The following is a 12,448-nucleotide window of genomic DNA, read 5'->3' as shown; positions in this document are numbered from 1 at the left end:
CGATTTATTTAAAATCTTCTTCAGGCTCTATAAACAAAAGATAGAAAATTGTACAAGTTGATTAGAAGAAAATATATAAAAATGAAAAGAGGAAAAAGAAACTAGAAAAAACTCTAAAAAAACTAAAACAAATCGTTTATGTTTTATGTTTTATGTTTTATGTTTTATGTTTTATGTTTTATGTTTTATGTTTTATGTTTTATGTTTTATGTTTTATGTTTTATGTTTTATGTTTTATGTTTTATGTTTTATGTTTTATGTTTTATGTTTTATGTTTTATGTTTTATGTTTTATGTTTTATGTTTTATGTTTTATGTTTTATGTTTTATGTTTTATGTTTTATGTTTTATGTTTTATGTTTTATGTTTTATGTTTTATGTTTTATGTTTTATGTTTTATGTTTTATGTTTTATGTTTTATGTTTTATGTTTTATGTTTTATGTTTTATGTTTTATGTTTTATGTTTTATGTTTTATGTTTTATGTTTTATGTTTTATGTTTTATGTTTTATGTTTTATGTTTTATGTTTTATGTTTTATGTTTTATGTTTTATGTTTTATGTTTTATGTTTTATGTTTTATGTTTTATGTTTTATGTTTTATGTTTTATGTTATTTTAATTATGTCGCAACTATTAATTTCTGACACTACAATTGTGAAATTAAACAGTACATATCCTAAAGAATTTTACTTAATATTAATTCACAACATATCTAGAATATTGCTGTCAGAATTTCCGTTTATAATTCTATGAAGTTTATCTGCACATTTCTTGCTTAATTTTTCTTATAATTCTCACATTTATTTTAATCCTTGATCTTAAAGTAAATTGTGAATAAATTAAATTGTTATATACGTACAATATTTTCTTTCAAATAATAAAAATAATAAAAGGATTATAAAGAGATAGCAAAGCGTACCACATTTGCAAAATACTCTAACTCACGAGAAACTGAGATTCTTTACAGGTGACCTCGAAATGCGTGCAATTCGGGGTGCTTGCAACTCGGAATGCGTGAAAATTCGATTGTGAATTGAATTTTGGGGGTAAAAAATCGCGTCGAGTAAAGTGTTTCTGTCGGTCGAAATGAATAAAATTGGCTCGACGCGATTCTTTACCCCCAAAATTCAACTCACAATCGAATTTACACGTATTCCTTCCGAGTTGCAAGCACCCCGAATTGCACGCATTTCGAGGTCACCTGTAAAGAATCTCAGGTACCATAAGCTTATCTGGGCTTATCACTGGTCATTTTCTGTTTTAAATAGTCTGAGTGAAGAAGGCCAACAAAAGAAAGAAGTTTTTTTTTTTTAAATCGGTAAATAAAAATTGGAGATAGAGTCCGGTCCATATGGATATAGTAAGGGTAGAGGTACAGTGGATTGGGTTAGAGAATGATGGGATTATCATCACAAAGATCTTGCTCTCAGATACAATTATGCTAAAATTTCATCTAAATCCTTTCATAAACGCAGAAAATGCAGTCCGGGCAAGACATTTTTGGTTATAGCTCGGGTCAGGGAACATCGAGGGTGAACTACGACCCACCGCTGGAACGGTCTCGATCTCAGCTACAACATATTAAAATTTAAAGAAAAAGCATCGTCTAGTTTTCGAAATATACGAGATCAATTAATAGAAAATGTCGAAAATCGATTTTTCGATTAATCGATCCTTCGATTTAATCGGATGAAATTGCGGTGTCACAAAGGTTGTAGTACTCCACGAGGGCTTTCCAAAACACCAAATTTTTCCAAATTCGATAATTAGAAGCGGAGATACCACCATTTGAAAATTGAATTTTTGACCCCCTCTAGCTCGGGTCAGGCGGGTCGGAGGGAGTTATGTTTGGTATCGATCGAAAGCTCTTAGGCCCAGCCATAACATACTAAAATTTGAGATCGATCCATGCCATAGGGGCTGAGTTATTGAAAAAAATTTGGGGGTATTCCAAAATGGCGGAAAGGTGGTGAGGGGGGGTGGATCTGACATCACCTACTTCTAGCCACATATCGACATTTTACCCTTGCCGAAAACCACTTCTCGATATCTCTTTCCGTTCTCTCTCCAGAAGTGGTTATACGACGGACGGGCCGGGACGTACGTCCACGAAAATCGATTTTTAGCGCATACGATATTCGTGATCTATGAGTGTCAAAATGTGCAAATCCAAAATTTGGGCCCGATCTGACGGGGTCGGATTTCACCTAGGACCACAAAAGCTGAGATTGTAAAGAATCTCAGCTAATTAATCTCTTTGTGTTTTAACGTTCAAATTAGCTTCTCTGTCTCTGTAAAAGAACAAATTTAAGAAGTATAAGGGCATTATCAATATATAGAGAACTTTCAAATTCTTTCATTAACTTTCAAACTTGCGCTCATCTTGTCACTCTTTTAGTGTGTGATTCGAAAAAGCTCTATGCGTGTTTCCTCCATGTTTTATTGAAGTCTGTTATTTTTCTCATAATCTATATACACAAATAATCACCGGTTATGTTAGAAACATTCTCTTTGGCTATTGAAATCATCTGCAATAAATAAAATCATTATAATTCTTAATCTAAAATTTGGTGATAATGGCTTGAGTTTTGATATGACAATGACATTGGAAATTAGGGGGTGTACTTGAGTGTTATCATAGAGTCACACTCAAACGATAAAGCTTATCTTTAAGGAAGGAGTCACTATGAATTTTGAATTTATTACCTATTGTATTTCCTGAAAGTGCGTATTTTTATGCGTTTTAAATCAAACCTAAAATAATATGATGAAAGGTCTAATCATTTTAAGCAGAAAAAAAACAGAGATAAGAATGTTTTTGTTACGAAAAAAATGTTTTGATTTTAGTGAATGCGGCGAAGTACAAAAAAAAATAAGAGAAATGGGTGAAATGCGGGAATGGAGCTAAATATATAAATGCTTCATTAGGACAAGATCTAGAAATTTGATGTGTTATTTAGCGATATTTAGCGATAATGGCGTAAATTGATGAACCGGAAGAATCACGTTTAGGACGACATATTAATAACGTGATCACTTAATATTGAATTAATACACATGAGATTAATGTTTTTCTAATCACAACTACCGCTTACAAATAAAAACACATTCTTATAAATGTTGTCATTTAAGTCTACCAATCATAGAAATATTATTACTTTGATGAGAAATGGAGTGAGAATGCTTCAGTCACACAAATTTTCTAATCTTATCATCCAAAAGAAAAATACTCACCAAAGAAAGCCGATACTTTAGCTTAAAAAATAGTTAAACTTTGAGAGGCAACGAAGAGCAATCATTCAGCACAGCTTGCAAATGTTTCAAGTGTTGATTTTTTTTTTGTAATTCTAATTCTAAATTGTGAACAAATTTCTTTCTGTGAACTACTAATCCACTTCTCAATGATAGTGTCAATCGTTTTCTTATCAGTTGGTGATACAACTCCAAGAATAACAGATCGCACGTCTTTTAATAAATTGTATAACAAATGATAATCACACGAAAAATTGAAAACAGAACTTTGAGTATTTGAGAGTATCATCAGTCGTGTTATTTGTCATGAAAACACTGAACTAGTGACATTGTTAAGTAATTTTTGACAAAAGTGTAGTGAATTTTAGTAATTTATCATTATTTTAATAATTTCTATCCACGACCTACATTAGTGATTTTTTTCTGCTTCTACTTTTTATTTTTCTTTCCGAAATCATGATTAATTTCACTCGTAAGTATAAGTTCGATTTGTACCATTTTTTTTTATAATTGATTGTGAACTATACCTCCGGGCAGTGTAAAGTATAATGTTTCAAATAAAGTGATTACAAATTACATGGCATTTTAGGGTGCCGAAATTTTGGCATTTCATATAAATTATGAAGTATTTAAAACACTTTACATTCACCCCATGACAGCAAATATCTGATTGAAATCATGACTGAAATGTAATAAGATTTTATCTTTTAATCTAAGTCATATACAAATTGCAATATAAAGCGTCATGGAAAAAATGAAAGAGATGGTGAGAGTGGAAATTATAAGTTAGATAAATTAAACAAGATCGGGAGTGTTTGACCTACAAACAATTGCACGCCAAGAAGTTGTTTGGATTTTCCTCTTTTTTTCACGCATCAACGACCTTCACTGATAAGATCATACGTTTGCTATATTATTGCATCGATCTTATTTACTATGAATGTCGAGTGTACGCACAAGTGATTGACTAGTTTTACATTTGAAAAAAAAATATTATAGTGAAAATGTCGAAATTTTAATCTTCAATTGCTGTATAAATTTTATTTCCACTCAGCCAAGAAAACTCGCGTTTCTTTCAGTGTTAAATGGCAATTGAATCGTAATTTTATTAGACTACCTAAAGACATTGTCAATCCATCAGACTTATATTTATGAGCACGCGATCTTCATCCGTTCCAAAATTGCAACAACTTTTGTGGTTTATTGACATATTCTCAAAAAGAAAACAAGAAAACATATTTTTTACCGTTTTTTTTTTCTTTTTGCTAAAGTCAAAGATTTTGTTTATCAATTTCAATGTATACGCATGTGAAAAATTCTAATCATGTTTATGATGCGCCAAAATTAAGTAGAAAAAAATACAAATTGATTTCCAATATTATTCAATCATTCATTTTAAATTGTTAATGAATATGTAAGAGCATGAGAAAAATTATTCTATATAAAGAATTATTGGTAATCTACCTATAGCACGGAAACTTATATAACTTCAAAGGTCATGAAGGTTGGTTTTCCTTATAATTTAATATCACATTACAATGTTAAACAAAAAGATTGAGGAATTCTGTTAAGAATTTTCGTTGATATTACATTGTATTATAGATTATTGACTCTAAAACACCCTAAACTTCTATATTCTTACCTATATAAAACCCCTATGATAACATAAAATTTGAATTATGCTCGATGAACTAAAATATTTACATAAATTCATGATTTTTCGAATTTTTTTCGAATATCAAATGAACTTTTTTCGCGAAAAATTTTAAGGTAAAAAGTTTAGCTTATGGCTTATTGGAATCATCGACATTTGTAATTTTGCCTATAATAACATTCTAAAGAAATGTCGATTGATTTATTGCTGCTAAATAATTCTTTATTAAAGTTGTTTAAACCTAAGTAAATAAAAGTAAAAAGGATCAATTAAATTTTGAGAGTTCTACGCTAACACAGAAAATTATCAGGAATTTTTATATCAAAGTCTAACTGTGTTATATCAAAATCTAACTTGAAAAACAAAACATTTATTTTTCGATTAAATTTTTAAGTTTCCTCTATAAAATAACTTTATAACATTGATTTTATATTAAATGTCTTTTCAATAATCTCATCTAGGGGGAAGTGGCCCACTTTTGAATTGGGACACCTTTGCGTTTTGGGTTTGCTCGAAAACACGTCGTGCGATCTTTTTTTATTTTCGAACATGTTTTAGGGATTACCCAGGCAGACCATGCACGATAATACTGTTTAATCATTCATAATAACGATTTTTCAAGGACAAAAGTAAAAAAAAAGCTCTAGAGAGCACATTTGTCAAGCGAATGAGATAATGTATGAGGTCGTTGGAAAGGTCTTGGAATTTCTGACAAAACTGAACTCGTTCCAATAAGTTCTGAAACGGTAATGAACCGATTCATAACCGATAACTAATTTTTATCAGGAAATCACAATTGTATAAATTTTAAGCTATTTTGTGGAATGTTTTGAGAAATTTATAAATCAGTTCAAATCGGTTGTGAACCGGAAAGCAATAAATATTGCGAAACTACTTTTGAGGTATAGCATCTAAGACACGAGTTCGAGCACTTTGCAAAGCCAGGAATGCTTTGCCACCTCTTTTTAAATGAAAGTGACGCTTATCATAATGCAATTTAGCTTCACAATTGTTTTGTTAAACTATTATTGTAGGGTTCAGTTCTGTTTAAAAATAGAAGAAAACCCTAAAACTGTGCCCTAATTCAAAAGTGCCCCACTTCCCCCTATTGGAGATAATTCGCAGTCACAAAATATTAAAATTGTTAATACCGCAATTCAGTCAACTATAATTAATATTATGACTTTATTCAACATTCTTTATTATTTATATGAGTAATTTAATAGCTACTCACTTAATTACTTTTATACGAAAAATTGTCCTATGCTGGTGTTCTATTTCAATGTTATTATTAGAAAAATATATTTTTAAATTTGGAAATTTTGTATTCAAAACAACAAAAGTACACTGAACTTAGTTGAGCATCAAAAATTTATATAACATGATGAATAAAATGTTAAGAAAGTCTTTTACTGGCCTCATAAGAAATGACCAAAAATTAAATTTAAAAAGTCACGAAAAATATAACAGTTTTATATTCAGAGTGGAACCACAATGTGCCAATTTGTTGCGAAAATCACGCATATCTTCAATAGAAGTGCAATAAAATGCTTTTCTTCGCAGTATCTGATAAAATTTCCATACGTGTGAATTTTAGGCGGGCTTTTCACTATTGTTCCATTACTCAGCAAAATGACGAATTTAGCTATTAAAACGTGAACAGTCTTTCTCACAATTTTGCGGTGAAAATGATCTGTACGGGAGATTTGCAAGAACAGGAGGATCATACACGATCCAATGGAAAATTTTTATTTTATTGCTAATCGCATGCCTAGGGATGTGGGAAAAGATCGTAGGATTTGTGACGCTGATTCTACTAAAGTGTCTCTGAGAATAGACTATAGGAAAATTGATTCTAGATTGGAAATTCCCACAGTTGATCATAAGAACCAACCATATGTGTGATCAACAAGTGCTACGCCCATAAAGTAATTCCTTGTTGTCCGTGTCATATTATCAATTACTCATATTTTCCCTGCAATCTATCCTGTGTGGACAGATTTCCCATGCGATCATAATGGTTCCACGTCATTCGATTACCGATCTTGCACACGCATCGATCGAGCCCACAATATAAACTGACATTGAACTTCAAAAAAAGAAATATTTCCACTCCTTATCACAATCTCTGTGTGTACGGTGTTCAATCGGCTTATTGACTCAAATGCTGAGAGTTTATTTATAGAGAAGATATAGAGATGAAATCAATCGTGAATATATAGTATTGGAATTTCAATAAACGCCATACCGCATCTAGAGGAAGACATGAAAATGTGATCTTTTCAAAAAAAATGTGATTTTTTTCTTTCCTCAATTGCATCTTGATTTTCTTAAAGTTGAGGGGACACTATGTTCCCCACCTGTCGATTATATGATTCACCACACATTCTCAGATTTAATATTGTGACGAAGAGTCCGGAGGAAAAGCTGCGATCGTATGGGTACTCTATAGATATTGGAGCACGATCGAGGGGGGGAATCCACAGTCAGCTGAAAGTTTCCATGAGCAGCTTTTAGCCGCGATGACGATCATACGGTGGCTTTTGCATTGCACCTGGGGAATATACTTAAACATCATACATTCCCCATTTCATTCATGTTTGAAAATCGCAACCGTTCGCACGCTCGCGATCCTCCGAAGAACTTTATCCCAAAATATCCACAATTATTTACAGTGCGAGATTTTTCTTAGCGAAACTTATCACATAGAGAGACTTTTCTTCAAGAAAGTTACCATTCTTTAAGTGTGATATCCAGGAATTTTATCTTTTTGTTTTTAAAATAGTGATCTGTGATCTTTATTGTTAAATATAATTTCCTGGAAAGCAGAAAAGTTTTGTGATATATATTGCAGAAAATCAGGGTGTACTAGTGATAGTGGAATTATAATATTAAAAAAAAAAAATAAAAAGAAAACAAATAAAATAAAATGCGGGAATTTCTGAGATTCTGGCGTAGGAGATACAGTGCTGTGAGCACAGGACTATCCAATGGACCAGAATTCAATCAGAGAAAGAGTGAAAGACGAAAAAGTCTGGCTGATACTCAAGCTCTTCAGGGATTCTCCATTCTCGATTCGTTCTTTTACAAAAGAAAGGATGGAGAACGAGCTCGATGGCCAAAAAGTAAGATCAACAATCATTCTCCTTTGCTCCTTCTGTTTCGAGACATCTCACTTTAAAAATGTCATATGTGCTCCGTGAAAGTGGTTAGAAATTATTTAATCTCGCACTCTCTTCGTGAAGTTGTATAATAGTAGTTTGATTTTTTCTTCGATGTAAAATCTTGATTTTGTACTGATTTTTGTCATGAAGGAATCTTCAGCTGCTCTTTGGAACTCATTTTTTGTATATTATAGGCATACCACGAATAAATTAAATTGCCCAAGGATTAGCAAATTATTAGAAATTCAGTAAATTAGCCAAAATAACCGCTATTCAACATTTCCTTATTAACGACTTATCAATTAAGGCTCCCCCAACAGAGAAATTAATAGTGTTATGTGTCACAAAGGAAAGGTCAAGTACTACTTGGAAGCTTGAGTAGTTCTTATGCGTTAATTTACCAATAACATTGCGCCAAAGTGCGTTTAAATGAAACTATTCACACATAGTATTATAATAAATTGACCGCTGCATAATTATAGAAACTTCTTGCACGCGAAAGTTTATTTATTTTGCACGTAAATTGTTATAAATATTATGTCGATTTTGTAATAATTTTCATTGTGTTTAGTAGTTTTTTTTGTGTAGAAGTATTTTTTCTCTCCTTCTTGCGTTTCCGCATCATCAACTGCAAAGGTTGATGCAATTTACCACCTTATTAATTTTAATATTTATTTTTTCAAAGTAAAGTATCTGCTAATTGTTAGATTTCAAACATATTCATATTAATTTTTAATTTTTTTTCAATTATGTGTAACTAAGTAATAGCCCCTTAATTTTCAAGGTTTCGTCCAAAACTTTTGATTTCATTTGTGCATAGTTTAAATATCTTGTTAAAGTGAGGAAATGATTAACAAATTTTATATTTCTTTTGCATAATTTTGTCATAAAATTCAGTGACTATCTCTCTTAAATTTCACTTTTAAACAAATTATCTTCCTATAAATTTATATTTTCAATATATAAATACTATCTACAAACATTGAATAGCTTTGCAAAATTCATCAAAGTTGATGCAGATCAGTATGACTGTTGACAATATTGTTAACATACAGTCTCAATTTTTTCAATAATTTATTACTAATTAACACCCATCTTTTTTTTTTAAGAATTACAATATTTCCTTTATTTAGGGGAAAGTGGCCTGCCTGTGAACGCTTCAATTTTTTTCTCTTATTCCCAAAGCTAAAATTCCATTTTGTTAATCGAAGTTAATAGAAAATAGTTAATAGTATTAAACATAGTTCACAAAATATAATTTTTTGTTTAAGAAATAAGAGAAAAATTGAAACATTCAAAGGCTGCAGACGGTAAAGTCATTCTTATTTGGACAATTATTTTTCTGTTTTGATGAAAATTCCATAACCTTTTAACCAAATTTGCATTTTATCTTTTACCATTTCAATTATTGTCTCATATCTTAAATATTACCTAACTTGTTTGTTTGCTGAAGATCCAACGAATTTATTTTTATCAGCACAGTTTTTTGTTTACGATGATAATTTGCCTATTTATTGCTCCTAATAACAAAACGTGTATGCACTTGACAATGAAATTCTCCATTTATCCCATTACAAAAAAATGAAAGAATTATTGAATTCGTAAATAAATAAATTTTAAATTGAATTTGAAAATGATGTAAATATTGTAGTAACATTCTTTGCAACAATTATTAACACAAATTTTACGTCGCAATTAAACTGCTTCAATGGTTAACTGATTGATTACCCATCTTTAATTCGTGAGAAAAGATGAATTTGAGGAAAAGTAAATTTTTCCATATTCCTGGGAAATTAGTATATTGCACTTAGGTTAGCATGCAATTTCAAGGTGATTTCCCAAAACAATCTGATAAAAGCTCATCTCACGTCACATGGAAATTACTTGAATGATTTTTCAAATGAAATTCAGAGAACTTCCTCAACAAGTTTATAGACTTTTATGTTTTTCTAATTAAAACAACCTGTAATTCATTGTATTGATTAATAAGCTGCTTCTCAGAAATGTTGTATTGCTCAACTGAGATTTTTTTGAATTACAATATAAAATCAATCATTTACAAAAAGTGGACTATCAGAAACGCACCTGATATGCATTCAGAGAAGTTCAATTCAAACTATTAATTTATTTTTATAGAATGGTCTTGTGTAAATAAAATAAATATCAAACTTTTACACTTTGCCAGGCATCCTCCCATTCCAATTTTGCAAAATTAATTAACTCTTCCCGAAAATTAATTTGTTTAAATTTAAAGTAAATTTTTCCGTATAATTAAACTTTTATTTAAGAATTTTATTTTAATTTTTTATGGCCCTTCTTATGGCATGTACTTGTTTACAACATAATTTTAATTGGATATACGATCCTGAAAAACTATTAGCATTTTATTTAACATACGTGTATCTCGAAATATTTTAAGCTTAGAGCAAATATAATTTTGTGAATTATGCCCAGAGCACAATAATTTTTGTTTTTAAACATGATTTTAAAATTTTCTATAAGAGTGAGCGAGATGACTAGATTGAAATCTCACTCACTCTCATTGAAATGTCAAAAACATGTTTACAAAGCAAAAGTTATTGTGCTCTGAGCATTATACACACGAAAATAATCACATTACAGAAAATTAGTGACATCGAAACAAACAAGCCCATTCCGAGTAAATTTTCAGGAGACAGAATAAAAGATTTAGCGTTCTACGGTGGAATTATCACTTATGGATGTTATCATTATACATTTATGAATAGCTTGCAAAAAATTTACATTCTTTTTTAAAATAGATTTATCAAAAATCACAAAATTGTTAAAAACAGTTAATGAATTTTCAAAATGTGTTGTACCGTAGATGCGGGTGACTTTGTCCTTCGTGGGAGACTTTGACCCCTTCCTGTTCGTAAGTTTTTCTTTAATTCTAGTACTTAAGGAACGTCTTTACCGATGCAATTTACCATGTTCGATCGCATTCGAGGACCGTTCTTAAACATTAGAATTAAAGAAAAGCTTACGAACAGACACTCACGGAGGGCAAAGTCATCCACATCTACGGTACTTACGTAAAAAATTAAGATTTTTCCAGGCTTTCCATAAGTGATGACTTCACCCTAAGGACCCTAAGTAATTGTCTTATTATATGGATAAAAAGTTTTTTTTATTTATCAAAATTGAAGTTTTCACGTTTTTATTTAGAATTTATTTTGGTTTCTAAGACCCATCGTTCTCAAGACTTTAATATTTTCTTTATTTTTCTTCGGTCAAGTTTTCTCCAAGATATTTAAGCAAAATTAATGTAAAACTTTACCAAAAAGGATTTGAATTTAATAATTATATTTAAAAATTAAATTATTTAAAGATATTGACTTTACTTGATCAAATATAAATAATCTAGCGTCAAATTTATTGAGACGAATTATATTTATTAATAGTTTAATAGAGAACACTCTATGACAATTCTTAGAGTATTAAGACTAAAAAATCAAATTCCGATTTCTCATGTTTGTTGGTATGAAAAAACATTAATGTATATTTTTTTCGATATTCCTTTTTTTGTTGAGTTCTTTAAAAGATTATGAATATTGTACTTATTTCCACCCCGTTTTTTCCACACGAAAGTTTTAAATTAAATAAAATTACTGTTTTTTGGCTGATTTAAAGTGATTCACATTAAACCAGGATTCGAAAACTTTTCAAATAAATCCAATATCAAGGCTTTATAATTTGTTAGATAAAAATGTTAAATTTTTACATTTATTAAAACCTAAAATTAGTGCAAGAGCACTGACGTATATGAACGATATTTCTGCCTATGCAATCTTGAAAATACAACATAAATAAAAATAACACGAACATCCAAGAAAATAAAAATAGTTTGATCTAGTTTTAATATTAACTTGAAAGAAAAAAGTTTTTGGATATTAGGGCTCAAAAGGAGGTATCAAAATGAACTTAAGGTCGGCTAATGATTTTTCTAAGGCTTTAAGTAGCAATGCCACTAAGTCTAAATCTCATATCGGATAAAAGGATTGGAGGGACAAATTGTCAGTACCGAAAAATAAAAAGTATTTTTTTGTTACATATTGGTCTCCTCGTTAGAACTAGAGCAATTAAATATTTCAAACTACAAAATTTACTTCTTTAAAAACTACCAATACGACATTTAATGTTGCACTCTGACTATTAATTTTTCATTAATATAGAGATCCAGCAAAAAATAACGTTATACCCTATACACACTTACGACTTAAGTCGAGAGATGACTTAGAGGAAAATTATGGAAATGTAGTTTAACCTTTAAGGACGAGAAGGTTTAAAATTGGGGGTCAAAAAAATCATTTTTCCGTCTTTTTAGCGCGAAACATGACTTTAGATTTTTAGGTCACCA

At 30.2% G+C, this 12,448-nt stretch overlaps 1 protein-coding gene across 2 annotated transcripts in view; it reads left to right on the top strand.

Moving 5' to 3' along the window:
• The first annotated feature begins 3,417 nt into the window (after positions 1–3,417).
• Positions 3,418–12,448, top strand: part of LOC129807478 (scavenger receptor class B member 1) — a 31,344-nt gene continuing 22,313 nt past the window's right edge. The window contains exon 1 of one of the 2 annotated variants that reach the window (XM_055856771.1): positions 3,418–3,724. In XM_055856771.1, coding sequence (XP_055712746.1) covers positions 3,709–3,724 — 16 coding nt within the window. In that variant the 5' untranslated portion in view covers positions 3,418–3,708. Of the gene's footprint in view, positions 3,725–7,210; positions 8,032–12,448 lie in introns of those variants that run through there. The other variant, XM_055856770.1, reaches the window with a different exon arrangement.

The sequence above is a fragment of the Phlebotomus papatasi genome, chromosome 3, assembly GCF_024763615.1.
Source record: "Phlebotomus papatasi isolate M1 chromosome 3, Ppap_2.1, whole genome shotgun sequence".
Classification (NCBI taxonomy): domain Eukaryota; kingdom Metazoa; phylum Arthropoda; class Insecta; order Diptera; family Psychodidae; genus Phlebotomus; species Phlebotomus papatasi.
Note: the sequence above shows the minus strand (reverse complement) of the source record. Positions and strands in the feature narration are given on the sequence as shown.